The 16,137-nt window shown below is 44.9% G+C and overlaps 1 protein-coding gene across 24 annotated transcripts in view; it reads right to left on the minus strand.

Annotated features, from left to right (window-relative positions):
- The window catches only part of CSMD2 (CUB and Sushi multiple domains 2), a 337,680-nt gene that overhangs the window by 71,644 nt on the left and 249,899 nt on the right, over positions 1 to 16,137 (minus strand). For all 24 annotated transcript variants that reach the window (XR_013941772.1, XM_080566779.1, XM_080566782.1 and 21 more), the window contains 8 exons: positions 11,831 to 12,025; positions 10,730 to 10,846; positions 8,338 to 8,451; positions 8,062 to 8,157; positions 5,428 to 5,631; positions 4,658 to 4,782; positions 1,333 to 1,429; positions 2 to 106 (listed from right to left, as the gene is read on the minus strand). Coding sequence is in view for 23 of the 24 variants with exons in the window: in XM_080566779.1 (XP_080422905.1) it covers positions 2 to 106; positions 1,333 to 1,429; positions 4,658 to 4,782; positions 5,428 to 5,631; positions 8,062 to 8,157; positions 8,338 to 8,451; positions 10,730 to 10,846; positions 11,831 to 12,025 (1,053 nt within the window). In the remaining variant the exon portion in view is untranslated. The remainder of the gene's footprint in view (position 1; positions 107 to 1,332; positions 1,430 to 4,657; positions 4,783 to 5,427; positions 5,632 to 8,061; positions 8,158 to 8,337; positions 8,452 to 10,729; positions 10,847 to 11,830; positions 12,026 to 16,137) is intronic.

Consider the following 16,137-nt stretch of genomic DNA (forward strand, 5'->3'; position numbering starts at 1 on the left):
CTTTTGTATTCCAGGTGAAAGCCAGCAGCAGAGACGCTGATATCCGAATAGAAATGCAGATAGAGCTGGTTTGAAGTGCTGTTCAGCAACGCAGGCACTGTAGTTCCTGGGAAAACAAGAGGTGCACAAAGATACTGAAGAGGATTCTTTTTTCCTCCTCCATATCCTTGGAGATTTGCTGCAGAAGAGGCTGAGAACAGAAAGTCCTTTAACTTAACAAGCTCTGCTGGTTTTGATCAGGTTCTAATGAGGCCAATTGAGAAATACCCAAGGCCTCTCTGCAATGGCCTTTTCAAAGTATAATGATGAATTTCATCATGTGAAGTTTTGCCATTCACAGACCAGACCTACTAAAAGCACCGAGAAGGGAACTGGTGAACAGAAACTGTGTGGGTGGAGCTCAGGTCCCCTGCTAGGTCCAGATTCCTTCTCCTGCCTTGTTTCCTAGAAGCTGTTGCAGCAGCAGTCAAAGCAATTCTATCCAAAACCCAACGCTGGGAGCAGTCTGCCAGTCTTTATGCATGGTTGTCCTTACCAGCCTCAAAGCACTTTGAACCCATGTTCTTTCAACAAGAAAAAATTGGGGCCATAGTTTTGCAAGTGGCTCTGCTATCTGAAAGCTTCACAATGCTTTTGGGCTGCTTGTTACTCTCCGTTCTGCCAGAAGCTCCGTTCCCCTTTGCTGGGCAGGAGAACGGTTGTTTTGTAGCCCTGATTCCATTCTGGTGCAATTCAACCAGGTCAGGTTAACCTGTCTGTGCAGTGGTCTGAGCTGAGAAAAGGCTCCCCCGCAGTACAATGTTTTCCAGCAAGGGTGAAAACAGTAAAGAAAAGCTTAGAGCAGGTTTTCGTAACAGAGCTAGAACCCTGAGAGCTACACACACTAGCATTCACCTCACTGCTGCTGCAAGAGCTTGAAAATGCTGGTGATTTCCACCATGTGTACACCAATGGAAAGGTTGACAAACCTCTCCAAGGTCACCAGCTTGCAAATCAAGCCTCATCCAGGGCTCTTATAAGCTGGTATCTAGCCTCATCTCTCTTTCCTTTAAGCAGCTGATTTCATAACTGCAGTATCCCACCCCCCCAAAAAAACACAAACTAAGCCTTGTTTCTAAGGTTCTCTATCAATGTTTTCTGCTGGCAGACAATGGTCAAATTACCAGCCCAACAGAGCATATGATTCCCTTTAAGCACATGCTTAATCTATTCTGAGTTTTCGAAGCTCTTAAGCATATGCTTAACTTTATGTACGTGCTGAAGTCCAGTTGGTGTTAACAGGAATGAAGTTTGCACTGATGGCTTTCACTGAACATGATGCTGAACACGTACCAGAGAAGCTTCCCAGCATGGTGGCTGTGTTATCTCCTCCATCGAACACTTCCAGGGAATCCCAGTTCTGCTCAGTGACAAAACTGATCACCTGTATCTGAAGTGATAACAGAAAGAGATGGAAAAAAATCTGCAAGTTCTAGATGAAAGTTTCAAACACTCAAACAAATTTTCTATGCCAACAACCTAAAAAAAAAGAGGCCTTTAAAGACAAGACAGGAGCATAACTGGCTTGTACAACTTGGCCCCAAACAAAAGGCTTCATTTCCTGGCATGTGGCAGTGGCCACTGCTGCTTGGCACCGCTGCTGGTGGGTTTGGGGAGAAAGCTGCAGCTTTGGTAATTCTGGCAGGTAGATGTCTTTTTAGTTCCAGCCTTCACACATTTGCTTATTAGAGAGCCTCAACACTTCGAGGTCTCTTTGGATGAAGATTTCCTACCAAGCCTAATGCTTCTGATGTGCAGTGGTCCCGTTGAATTCAACAGAATTACTCCCTGAAGCACAGAGCTCAGCAGGACACACTTGCTGGACTGAACACTTTGAAAGGGACTTCAATGCACTGCGGATCTGGGCTGCAAGCTCACACGTGTACACACACCCGCCCCTCTTCCCTCTGGAAATTCAGTGAAACCCACCCTTATTTCCTTATGTTCTTATGCTGTATGTATACATCTACTCCAAACACCTAGCTTGCTTTTGTCCTGCCGAACATAAAACACACATATACACTCACAAAAAAAAAAAAAAATCAAACCCCATTATTTCTGCCATTTTAACTTTTTTCCTCCTTTATTTGTTCTGAATAATAAAGCAGGCTATAAAGTTCCTGCAAAGGTTTTTTTTTTCCCCAAAAAAGGAAAAGTTAAACTAGCAGAAATTGTAGTGACCCCTGCAGAGCCATTACTGATCACACTGACCACATCAGTATCTTGTAGCCTCCATAATTACACCCCTATTGTGATTTACATTATTGAAAGAGGACGTGGATTGATAATGTGCGTTTTGTTTGCTCTTACATTTTTTAAATTATTTATCCCCCCCATGTACCCAACTTAACGGAATAAACATTTTTAAGGACCTAATTCTAGTCTGACATGTGGATTCACAAGGGATCTGCATCTATTTACTGCCATGTATATAAATTAATTCACTCAGGAAGGTTTGCTAGAGGAATGAATAATTCATGGTAGAAGTGCTAGCTCGCACACTGATTACATAAAAATCTTGCTAGTGACTCGCTGCTACTAAGAAAGCTTTAATTTCACCTCCTCCTCTGATTTACAGCTGTTTAACCTTTAATTGTTGTACAAAATGAGGGTAAACTGATGCTTAAATTAGTATTTAATAACTCGGAGCATGTTGCACACAGCAGCAGGTGACCAGGGACGCTGCGTGCAGGGCGAGCTGATCGCGGCAGGCCAGGGCTCGTGGCTGTGCCTGGCTGGGCTGCGGACACATGGTGGGTCTGGCTCCATGGCCATCACCCGGCCTCTGAGCTGCCCCCAGCTCCACTGTGCTTTACTTCCCGGGGGCCAGCAGCTCTTGTCATGCCTCTGTCCCCACTAAAGACTTGCATTGGAAGTGCCAGATGGGGTTTGCTGCCAAAGGAGAATGTCCCCTCGTGTCCTGCCTGCTTCCCACGGTCCAGTCCTCCACCAAAACCTCTCCGCTCTAGAACTGGAACGTGAACTTCAGCCTTTGATGTTAAAGCTCACCCACAGGACACCCTTTTTGTTGTTCTCTACTTGCTCTCCGTGTTACGCTCCGAAATATCTTTCTCTTGCAAGAGATCACATGTAGCAGGGGTGGGAGAGCCTTTAAAACACTTCTTTGACATTACATTCTCCTCTTTTACATGTGAGAACTGCATCTGCACAAGCAAAGATGTGAGAAACAAGTACTTAGGAATAAAGACATGCTTTTAGCAGCCTGCTGTAATACCTGCTTTCCTCTAAGCTCAGCAGACATATGCAAAAACAGCTCCACAGGCTGAGAAACTAGCAGCAAGGGTTTGAATTCAGAACACAGCGGTGCAAAATACAGACATCTATTTACTTCACTTTAAAAATTAAGTGAATTATCACCTCCTGATCCCAGGAGTCCTGAGCAACTTGCAAACTGCCTCAACTGCTCAGATGCTGGGCTGAGCTAAAAGGATCCTCCTGCCATCTGGGGGTTTGGAGAACGGCTGAAATTTCAGATGAGCAGGAACAAACTGACAACGAGCTCTGAGGCTTTTGAAAACACTAAGTGCTAAATGGCTTCAAAAACATACAAAAGAAGACTTCTGGACTGGATGCAGTGCAAGCCCAGCAAAGGGCACGAGGTATTCCAGGCTTGTACTCTTTTGCCAGGTGCCCGTGCAGCCCCCAGGGCCCCAGCACCGCTCCCACCAGCTCAGCCACCCCGTGCCCAGGTTCAGATCTGAGTTACGATGATGACACCAGTAAGAAGGCCCCCATGGGGGAGCAGAACTGTAAGCCAGCAACACGGAGCTGACGTTTCAATAAAACTGTTGAGAGAAACCCAACTGCCGTGTGCCAACAGCTGTGAGCGCTGCAGAGAGGGAGGAACCCACCTACAGGCCTATTAGCCAAACACACAATGGAGAAATAAAAGCACTTAATGAACAAAGCCCTTGCAGACAAAGTGGTGTAAAGAAGAAAGAAACCCTCTGTTAATGAGGCGTGTGGAAGAATGGATCTATTAAAGAATCCATCTCCTCTGTGTCAACTGGTGTCAGCTTGGCGCATGGTGCAGGGCGAGGCGTGCACGTGCTGAATGGGAGCGTTATCTAAGGTTTGGTCGCTGATGCTGGGCTTAATTCTCCACATCCTCTAGCTGGCGGGACTATTTCTGCAGAGAAATGATAAGGACCACAAAAAGCCTGGAGAAAGCGCATTTACCTGGAGACAATGAGCAGCAAAGCTGTAATTGTATAATCATACTGCTGCAACTCTGCTGGCATAACAAATCCACACAGGCACTCCGAGCAAGCAACTCTTCCTTGGTATAGGTTACAGTGCTTTCAACATCGCATAATTAAGCAGTATAAAGATATATGCCCAAAATATCACAATTATTTTGTTACACCAGAACAGCCACATGGCTCTGGTTATTTCCCATAGAGAGTGCCTCCAGGAGGCAAAAATCCATTGAAATATTATGCACTTATGGCAGCTGTAGGGTAAACGAATGGCTGATTCCAGAGAATTACACATTCAACCCATCTCAACTCTATAACGTGCAGCCTCTTTAAGTGCACGAGATGCTGTGTTTTCTCCTCTCTCCATCATGCTGCAGCGACAGCTGCTAACACCGTACCTGTATTCCTGCTCCTTCAGGGACTGTTATCTTCCACACACAGTTGAGGCTATTCAGGTATGGCTCAGGAAAGCCAGGGGAGAGGATGGTGCCTTTGCGTTCAGTCAAATTTCCACCACATGGCACTGGAATAAGCAAAGAAACACTTGAACATGAAAGGCCTTGGCTTTATGCTGGAACGTTCTCCTTAAAATATCTGTCTGTTGACAAATAAGCAAGCAGAACTGGCTCATGATTTAAAGATATGATTTGCAGGGATAATCTCTTTTCAATAACTCTCAAATAGCTTCTATCACAGGCAGCAAGCAGGCCATAACTGTGGGGAGCACTGAGCACATCAGCCCAAGGGACTCATTCTTTAGGCCTGCTCTCCTCCAAAGAAGGTGAAAGCAGTTTTCGGGCAGATCTTGTTTATATTAGCTGCTGTCCCCGATGCCAAAACCAAGTATCGGACCAAGAGGCTCCTTCCCTAACATTTGGGGTTCGCTGCCCTTGTTCACAAACAGGTCTGGCTTTTGGATGTATGAGGTAAAAAATGTTTCTTGGGTTTTGTTTTAACCATCCCAAAGTCTCCTTCTCTGGAGATATTCAAAGCCCGTCTGGACGCCTACCTGGGCAACCTGCTCTAGGGAACCTGCTTTGGCAGTGGGGTTGGACCCAATGATCTCTTGAGGTCCCTTCTAACCCCTACAATTCTGTGATTCTGTGATAGGACGTCATTTATTTTTTTGAGCACAACTTGCTGAACTGTATTGTCATTTGTCACCTACCCACACAGGTGGGCACAGAAACGTTCCACTGAGCCAGCGCGCCGGGCATGGTGAGGCACTCGATGCTGCGGGCGCCCTGCAGCGCGTAGCCAGCGCTGCACTCGAAGCGCACCACGGCCCCCACCGCGAAGTCGCTGCCCAGCCGCCGGCCGTAGCGCGGCTCCGGGACGGAGCTGCACTGGGTGGCACTGGTCCGAGGAACCGCTTGCGGGAGAAACCAGTAGATGAGCGTGCAGTTGTAAAGCAAAGCAAAAAAAAAAAAAAAAGACAAAACAGAAGAAAAAAAATTGTTAAAGCGTACCTTTGGGAAACTTAAGTGCCCGGATCATAAGCACTCATCAGTACAGGGGGAAAACACAGGCTGCAGGCACTCTGGCCGTAAGCTCTGTGAGGACAGGGCCAGCTTTTGGTTCTGCACTTGCACAGCACGAGCTGTGGCAGGGCATGGCGAAGCCCATGGACAAGGTGAGGGTGGGCAGGCTCCACGGCCAGGCAGGACGCTGGTACTGAATGAAGTTACTTTTCTCTCATCATGTTCCAATAAAAATAACACATGAACCTGATTACACTAAACCCCAGAGAGTGGCTGAGTCCAAACATGACCAGTGAGAAGAAAAAGAAATAGCAATTCTCTCAAACTTTTATCAATTCAAGTGTTACTTGAAATAAAAGCAGCTAGGACTTTACAGAACCATGCGTGTTTCTGAAGAGGAGACTGTATGCCTTCAAAAAGCTTACCACCACATCAGAAAGGTCATTTCTACATAGGGAAACCGAGGCATTCAGCAATGACTTTCTGAAAATTGGCTTGCCTATAATGCTAGAGCCTCAGCGGAAAACATTCTAAGGTTTCTCAGCTCGCTTGACCTCTTTACTACAAAGGATGGCAATTTTAAACAATCTTCTTCATGACAGGAAGGGGAAGAGAAAGAAAAGGGGAATTTAAGTTGGGATGCTGCATCACCAACTGTTGAAATTGCCTGCATTCCTGTTCAGTCCTGGAAACAACAGTTAAGGAAAGAAACAGAGTCTGACAAATAAGCGAGGGGAAATACAAGTCAAAGAACTGTCTATTGCTGAGGAAGAAATTAATTCATATTTTTCTCTGAGTTGCTTTACAATTTATTAGTGTTTAATGCCTGAGTTGCTGGGATAGGGGAAAATGTAGAGATGATGAGCACATTAGCTATATTGTTTGTTTGATTATCATTTGATTCAGAGAGATGAATGTCAAATCATGCTATGTTTTTATTTAACCCATGGTGCCTTTGACTCCTCCAGAAGCCACACACGCGATGGCTCTCCTACTGGTACGTGGGCTGCCTAGGAAAGGGGACAGTGAGGTGCTGAGCTGTGAAACGTGTCAGTGGCCTTGGGAGGGGAACGGAGAGGTAGAAAGGATCCGTTCACGACAATGCACTACTTTGGCCACATCCAAGATAGCCAGAATATTTATGGATCTGTGCCGCTGCTCACATAGCCCCAGTGCAGCCATTTGTGGCTGACGAGCATGTGCTTGGCCTCTCTCCAAACCACCAAAACAATCTCAAATGTGTGCTTGACCCTTCAGCTCCACTCTCCAGTTGAGGCTGCTTTCAATGTGCTGCTTCAGGCTTCCGATGCCTTCACCTCAGGGGAACCTGCAATACATCTGTATGGCTGGGTGGGAGAGGCTTTGGGAGAGACAGAACTCATTTGTATAAAAATGACAGTAAATGCCATTAGATCGTGGCAAGGTGCGTCAAAAATAGGCATGCCTCTTCCTTTTACTACTGCAGCAATCACTGAAGAGTGTGTAGGAAGGAGGAGGTAATCTTTTCTGATTTCATAAAAATCCTTGTTTTGGTGAAATCTTCAACAATTACTATTAGAATTAGTTGTTTTACAATAATTAGGCAGAATTTTAAAGAGAAAGAATCTCTGTATGCTATAAAATCCCAAACATGCCTTACTTCACCCTCAGAGAAGGTACAGGTTACCCCTGCTGCCTTTCCTTACTTTACAGTACAGCACACGTAAAAGTTTGGCTGAACCACAACTACACAAAGCATGTGGGTGAGAAAAACCCTTCTGTTTTCCCACTAGTCTGTACATCGCTTTCTGTTTACTACTTTAAAATCTCTAAGTGGGACTCGCCCAATGCAATGCAAGCTGTTACTGGAAAGATCAAGGGGCCAAAGTATGACAGCAGGAGACCTAAGCCTATGACATGCAGAGAGGAAGGATTTTGCAGAGCTGCTAGACAAGTGTTCAGCTGCTTACACTGAGAAATGTGCTAAAATGCCAGTGGGAAAACCTGCTTGGGTACAAATCCCAAGAATTCACTGCGTACTCAGGGCACGACTCAATGAGATACTTCTGATACTAATCCTGGGATGTGTGAGGGCTGAGGGCTGAGTGAAAGTGGAAGGTCTGAACATTTAGTACCTACAGGAACCAAAGAAACCTGCAAGTCCCTTGCTATCAAAATAATAATCTTAATCTCCTTTGGTATTTCCTGTTCAGATAGAAAGAGTGCAACGACCCACAGATGTTGAAAGCATTTAATGCTGTCCACAACACTTCAAGATGTACTTTTGACTATTATCTCCTAACACCAGTCGAAATACACCTCCAGAACACAACTATACTCACCTTGGTAGACAAAATGAAAACCTTTGGCTGTAGACTGACCCTTGGAACTAAATTTAATGAGAATCTGGTTGGTGGTAGCTAATGGTAGTGATTCACCTAGGTGAGGAGAAAAAAGAAAAACAGAGGAGAGAGAATACAGCATTAGCTATCCAAGTGGCTTGCTGAAGCCTCTCTAGGGCTTGCATACAAAACTGTTTTGCACTGAGCAAGGTGTTAAATGGCAGAGTGTGGTTTTTACCTTACTTTTTCCAGCAGCAACAGGGACAGATCCCTTACCTGTATGAGATCCTGAGAGGGAGCTGAGGAGCCGGGAATGCTGGTTGGGGCCATCGTGAACTTCAATGACATCGTTGAGCGCCGTCTGGAAGAAGGCAAACTGCCCGAAGACCACTGCGAAGACAAGGAGGGCCTGTCAGGGCGGGCAGCGCGGTGAGCAGCGCTGCAGCCCGTGCACTGCCAAGGCTCGGCACTGAGACATTTCAGCTTCTTTTATTTCAGGAGCTTGGCAAGGATAAAAAGGGCCTGACTGACAGCCCTGGAAGATGGGAGCCCTTTATTTATCCACAAAGTCGGCGTAACAGAAGCAGCACCCAGCCTCCCCCATGTTCACTTGCCAGTAGGCTTTAACACTGATTCATAGGCCAAAAGGAATTGTTTTATGAATCATCCCGTTTGCCTGCCTACATAACACAAGGTATGTAATTTCACTAACAGATAATTATTATTTATTATTTGTATTAAACCTCTGTCATGAACTGGGCTCTTGTTGGGTTAGGTATTGTTCAAAACCTGAACAAAATAACAATCCCTCTTCTGAAGAACCTAATTTCTAGATTGAGCCGCTCTGGTCAGGGAGGACCATTGCTAGGGATAGAGCACACCCACAATTTTATACACAGTCAGTCCTAGGCCTGTCTACACAGACTGCTAATAAGTAAGCCATTCGGTGCTCCGGGTCTCACTGCATACATTGCAAATGCACTTTAGGAGCAAGCAGAATTTATAAAAAGGGAGAAAAAATAATGAGGGAATTAGAGGTGTGCTTTTTTTTTTTTTTAATAAACTAGCGTAAAAATTCTTCAGTTATTTATTTTTCAGAATACAATAACTGCTTTTATTCCCCTTCCAAATCTGCCTTTCCCCCCCGTCTCCTCTCCTAGCTTCACATTTTTAAGTTGTAAGTGCCCAGTTGCAGATTCGCAAGCTGAGAGATCTCTTGCTGTGAAATTCATCATCCACCGAGCTACAACATTTGTTTCCTGCACATTCAGGTTCCCAGCACAGCTTTGATGCTGGGAACACTGAAAAAGTGACGATAGCACACCCTGACGCCTGCTGTCCACAGAATCAGAGAAGTAAAAGAGAAGGGAAATGCATAACATTTGCTACTAATGGTTTTCTGGTTGTTTTTAATGAAGCTATTGAAAGGTAGCGGGTGGAGAAGAGAAACTAATTTAGCTGTCATCCTACCGTAGGCAGAAGTCACACTTGTAGATCCAGCCTGCCTAGCCCACTAGGTATTTTGTTTCTTAAGACAATATCAAGATCAGCTAGAGTAAAGCAGGTTAAAAAGTGTAAGAGAACAATGTTCTATTTCATCAGTTAAATCCAGGAACTTGGACAATACCTAGATCCATACAGCCTGAAGGGCAATTCGAGTGAAAGGAGCTTTTAACTGAAGCCTGAACACAGTATCCTTATTTTGCACCTTGCAATAATCTTAGCAAAGGAAATCATAAACAACTGAAAAGGCCATAGGGACTGACTAGAGCTACATCGATATAATGCACTGCGAAGCTGTACCAAATAACAGAATTTAGAGCCTGACTGGGCTGTCAGTGCAAGTGGTTTTAAGGAGCATTAAATTCCCTTCAAGTAAGAAAATATGTTAACCAATACTAATACCCATCCAGCTAGCTGACTCAAAAGTTCCTAGAATGTCCATCGCTCTTTTATCCAACCTCTGACCAAAATGAAGTGCCATTGGAGTCTATAAAAAGCACGATGGTTCACTGAAATGGGCCTGGCTTTAATGCACATTGAGGTCGCAATTCAGTAGACAGACTGCATGAGCAAATAGTTGCAGAGTATCGACTCATTCGAGCATGTTACCGAAACACAGATTTGGAGCTGTCAGAACTGCATCTACCAGCAGGCTCTCCCTCAGCTAAAAGGTGGTTTCCTGTGATCTGTAATTGCACTGTGTTCATTTAAAAGTGTATCATGCACAGGTCTTGGTGAAATTACAGGACAAAATAATGTCTACAAAAAAAACTTTACTCAGTTAATGTGTGTTTATAGCAAATATATTTTGTACTCTCTGAGGTCTTCTGAGTCTGCTGCTAGCATTAAGCAGCATAAATTATTTTTTTGCTGATTTTTCGACTCTGCACAACTGGATACAGTGCAGGAACTGGAAGGGGAATAATAAGACTATATTTTTTTGTTAGTTTTGTGCTTTTCCTCATTTTTGATAATTTTGAAATTCAGAAAAATCTTTACTGACCACAACAAAGTATAAGTAGCATGCAACAGTGCCACTAAGTATTTTCCAACCTCCCTTATATTTATTTACATATGCACTTATTCTACTGCTTCATCTAAACAAACTCAAACAAGAGACAGTAAAACAGGTTTTCAGGTGTCTGAAAATCTGACAAAAATATACCGTAGTCCTTTGGCACAACAATGAAGTACAAGCAGACTTGTCCACTGGTGTAATTCTGGGGGTAATTTGGAGAAAGGACTACGCCGTCTGAGCCTGTGTACTGACCGCCACAGGGTGCTGCAAGAGAAAGTCGAGAAGAGATCGCTGAGTGTACCCTTACCAAAGCCTGCCTCGAACCATCAGCCTTTTTTCCCACTGCTTTCAAATCCATCTCTGCCCACATTTTGTAATTCCGTGCAGTGTCAGCTGCCCCGACCTATGATCGATTCCGTGCTTCAGGCATTGCAGCTCTTGCTGCAAGTTCTTATTAAGAAAAATAAGGCTTATCCTAACCTGAGTTCATGCCTGCTTCACATTTAATTATTAAGACCATGCTGAGGCTAAGGGATGCCATGTGTGGTGTTGTAGCTAATGGGTGATTTGCACTGCTCTCCATCGGCTCTTGAAGCTCAGGGCTTGACAGAACCGAGTCCTGCTCCTTTTGCCCTCTCTCAGCAGCAGGAGCCTGGCTGCAGTGGGAACAGCGCTCCCCCCACCAGGGCCTTTCGAGCCAGAGATCTCATTCGTCCAGTCATCCCAGACTGACAGCTCTCTCTTCCGTCACTTCTTATGCTAAGAAGGCCTGGCTGCAAACCCGTCATTTAAACCATTTTCTCATTAAGCCAGAAAATGAAACAAAACAACAAAACCCCAACACAGAGCCCCTAAGACAAAATTGTCTGTTTTCTCAGTAAATTATGACCCTGCTCGCGAAAGCACATGCTCAAGGGCTTTGATTAGCAGGGATTAAGTTGAACAGATGTTTAAGTTGTTGAATCCTGCTCTGCACTAGGGAAACAGGTTTTGCTATGCACATAGCTGCTCTGTTCGGTTTTTTCTCCTTTTAAAACGAAGGTTCAAGAATCCTCATATAAGTCAGCTTTTCCTGACCCTAGGGTGTTAAAAAATGGAAGGATTATGAAACACCGAGAAAAACCATCTCTGTACCCTTGCAAGCAGTTCTATACAAAAGTAACAACAAGCTTTGCAACTAGATAAACTGCTGAAGTATTTTGTGCTAGGCAGATCATCCTCTCCTCACCTTTTCCCCATGGGCCTTACCTGTACAGGTAGGTCGAGGTCTGTTCCACGTGGGTTTTCCATCTTCTCCCATTATGCACGTCAGCGTGGAGACTCCTTCAATATCATACCCGCCGTCACAGTAGTAGGTAATGGTGGATCCCAGTTTCAGGTCTGTACCCACCCGTGTACCGTTCTTAATTGAGCCAGGATCAAAGCAGGACTCCCTGGGATTTTCTGTAAGATAAAATTGCCAAGATCTTTACTGCTCTGATAGAGCGATTTTCAAATTGTGGACAACAGCACGTTTTTTGTGCTTTTCTTGTCTGGGAATCTCACTTAAGCATATTACAAAGACTAGCACTGTTTGCAGGGTTTAGATTTCAAGCATTCTCTCATGCTGCTGAATCCGGGAATTACACGGGTCAAATTCTGGTCCAGACCATTTGCTGATGCTCAGCTCCAGCACAAGCACAAGCAAGAAGGAAACCTTCAGTTCATACAAATTAACTGGTACCCAAAATCCAACCAAGAAGGCAACTATCTACACTCGCTCTCCCTCTTCAACAGGAGGCAGGCTGCAAGGAACTCTGCAAATTAGGGCATATAAACAGATTGAACATACAACATATTTCAGATGTGCTACATCTGCTCACATTATCTCCTTGGCACCTATCATACCAGTATCTAAGAGCTGTCCGCTCTCACCACGAAAATACATAGTGCCGCGTGCTAGCTGGTTGGCTCTCCAGATGTGCAGCATGGCTGCAATTATTGCAAAATGATTACAAGCAGTTAGACAAAATGAAGACATTTTTCTCTCTGTTCACTATGCCCTGCAGAGTTAAAAACCCCATTTACATATGAAAATTCCAGTAAAGACTAAGAGCCGTCAGGACTTGGATATTTCTTTCCTTCTTCTGAGGGCTTTTTTCTTTTTTGCCCTTTTTTTTTTTTCTGCATGAAATATAATTAGAGGCTTTGATTAATCCTGCTCTTTTGTCATTTGGAAATTGCTCATTAAAGATGAGGGCTTTTCTGAGAGCAGTGGGTCTGTGAACAATTATAATGCATTTAAGCATTAAATCATGGGCTTTTTAGTATTTGGGGAGGGGTTGGAGGGGAGAAGGAGAAAACAGTCAAGCCCCCAGATCTTGCTTTTGTTCTCCCCTCTCCTCCCACCTCGTTCCCAGTGAAAAACAGGATTAGCTTTATGGTTTTCTTTACACAATGGCTGTCCAACTAGCTAGTGATCCAGGTAAACAGGGCACAACAGGCTGTTTTTCCCTAGAACACCAGTTCCCAGTTCTGGGAGCCACATCCTGATGAACCCTCAATGCTCCTCAGAGACCATCACGCACCTGTATCATCAGACCTTAAATCATGACCAAGTGGCTCTGTGAAGCCACCTCACAAGCTGCTTGTGGCCTGGTTGAGGTCAGTGAGTGACCCGTAGGCAATGCCTCCGCTCTCAAAGGGACAGAGCCTAAGGGGCAGTGCTGGGGGGGCGCTGGGACTCCCGGGCTCTCTTCCATGCTTGTGTCTGGCTCCATGAAGTTTGGACAAGTCGCTCTTCCTTTGCTGTCCAACCAGAAAATAGGATGCTCCACTTTATCTGAGCCTGGGAAGATACACACATGTGCCTAGAAGCGTGATTCACACCATGCTCAAAAGAGAGCTTTGATACTGAGGACATTGCAGAGAAGAGTTGGGTTCTAAGACAAAAGAATTCAGTCTACGTTTTTATCCCATTATTGGCCGTGTGTGATCTGACGGAAGGTCCTGCTGAGACACCAGCTAGACACAAAACACAAATCTTGATTGTGATGAGTAAGATACGAGGACCGAAGAGCTTGTTTTAGTCACAGCACTGGAAAGCAAAGTCCTTAGTGTGCGGGTCAGCTGGATGAACATATTCTCTCCTCATTCTTCCTCATGCTTGTGACACATCAGCAGCAGTTGGAGAAGCGAGTAGGCAGCCCTTACCATTACTGCAAGTCCAAGGAATGTTCTGGCACAGACTGCTCACCACAACCCACAGAGGTGAACAAATCGCTTTGGGCATCAGTCGGCCAGGGCACTGAAGATGAGTGGTGCAGTTGCAGAGCTCAGAGTTCGCTTCAGCACACAAGCCATTTACAAGAGTCAATGCTTCATCTACATGTCCAAAATATTTCTTCACTCTGCAAGCCTTTACTTCTCGAAATTGTTAATGTTTTAGACCCTTTCATACAAAAGCTGCACCCAACGGCTTTCTTATGGCCACTTTCTGCCTCTCTTGTTATTTTGCACAGCCTCACTGCCTTTCTTCTAACGAGCCGATGCAGCTTCAACCTGCCAATCAGCCTCCCACCCAGCTGTCAGATGTCTCAGCCATGTGCTTGATCTCAGTCTCTGCTCTTGCTTTGAAAAATCGTGATGTTCAGCGCTCAAGTCACTCTGCTGGCTGCTGAAAAGGGGGTGGTGGCTGATTGTTGAGAGATGACCCCGCTGCTTTTGTTGTGTTTTCCTCGTTCTTGACTGTTTCTGTTCCCTTGAGGGTCTGTGCCTTCAGGGACACCACTCACCTTGGATGACGATGCATCCTGACACTAGTCCTACACAATTCTCCAGCTGAACACTCCTCCGCTGATGAACTGCCCCAAAGATCCTCAGCAGTAGGCTACAACGGGAGGCAGGAGCTCAAACTTAAGGAAGTATTTGGTTGCGTGGTGACAGCAAGAGACTCATAGAGGGATGTAAAAAAGCCACAGCTTCCACAGCCTTTGATTTATTGGGCTACAAAGTGCTTGCTCATTTAGAATTAATGTTTTACGTTCAGTCACACCCTTCAGAAATCAAGGACTTCACCCTGATGTCCCAATTAACATGGAGTCAGGCTGCCAAATGTTTAGGAAAGAGTCAAGACAAAAATGCCATGAGAACTGGCTCATTAGTCCACAGAAAGAAGAAGTTTTCTGTGATTCCCCTCTCCTTTCCCAAGGAAAGCTCAAAGCCTGCAGGAGCTCCTAGACGAGGAGGTCAGGCTTTTATCTGCGTGTTCAAGAACAGCTCCATCAGAGAGCGCTGGTCTGCCCAGCACACCACGAGCTCCTTCTCTGTGAACATGTGCAAGCCTTTAATAAGCGTTAAGCCTTACAGCAACACCCAGAGAAATTGCCTAAAAGAGTTTTTCACAGCAGTCATCATATACTGAAGAAAGGACAGATTACATGAGCATCTCCCACGTCAGGTGCAGCCCTTGGCACCCCACGCGGAGAGGCTGCTGCCACGCCAGGCACCAGGAGCACAGTCAGAACTCACCCCAGGAAACTGGACCGCCTTTCCCAAAGAACAGATCTGTGTTTTCAAATGCAAGTTGTTTCAGGGTCAAGCATCATTTCCTATTTCTGACCTTTTTAACAGCAAGCAGTACTAGATGTTTTTAAACAGCTTGCCTTGCAACAGATTTTGCAGAACAGCGTTTCTGTGGGGAATTTCCACCTTAACTAACCCATAAGTAATGCTGAGTATATGTTTATATGCTCAGGATGGGCAAAACAGTTCTGGCAAAATAATAACGGATTTGAAATAAGGTTTTTTTTTTCCCTTTTTTTCCCCACTCCTTTGGATGGGTGAAAAGTAATCGGTTTTGCTTCATTTGCTTTCAATTTCACGCCTCTTCACTTTTGGCCTCCAACAGAAACAGGAAGCACTAAGAAAGCATGAGAAAACCTACTGCCTTGGAGCATCCGACCTGGAAACTCCTTCCCACTTTCTGCCCTAAGCATGAGGAGCCAAACCTGAATATGCAACTTGGGTCCCATTCGGTACCAAAGCACCAGGACGTGTCGCTTGGATGGAGGCAGGGACTTAATGGAGTTTGACCCGCTTTTATGTCCATGACTGCAGATCCACAACACACACAGAATATCTTAGGGGGACAACCTGGGAAAGCTCTCCAAATGACCAGCCTGCCTTTTACATCACTCATAAAGTGTGGTCTTGGTTTAAAAATATCATTATGAATACGTAAAATGCCTCTCAAAATCTGTGGTTTGCAAGATAATGCAATGCGAACTGATTATTAGAATTCAGCTGATTTCCCAATGCGAAAAGATAATCCCTACCATACAGATTCATCCCCAGTCAAATTTGAAAGGGTATCTAGGAGCATTTTCTGGCAACAGCAGCTTAATGGGAGACCCTCACACAAAGGGGTCTTGAAAATCAACTGGAGACAGTTAAATCTTAAGCAATAACTGGAACAAGAGACACTTTGTAGGTAGATCAGAAGCAATCTCCTTCCTGTGTTTATGCTCTTGTTTTGCAACTGTCTTTCCTATTTTGTAACGAAGAACTTATCATCC

Source organism: Anser brachyrhynchus, assembly GCF_964034855.1.
Source record: "Anser brachyrhynchus genome assembly, chromosome: 24".
Classification (NCBI taxonomy): Eukaryota; Metazoa; Chordata; class Aves; order Anseriformes; family Anatidae; genus Anser; species Anser brachyrhynchus.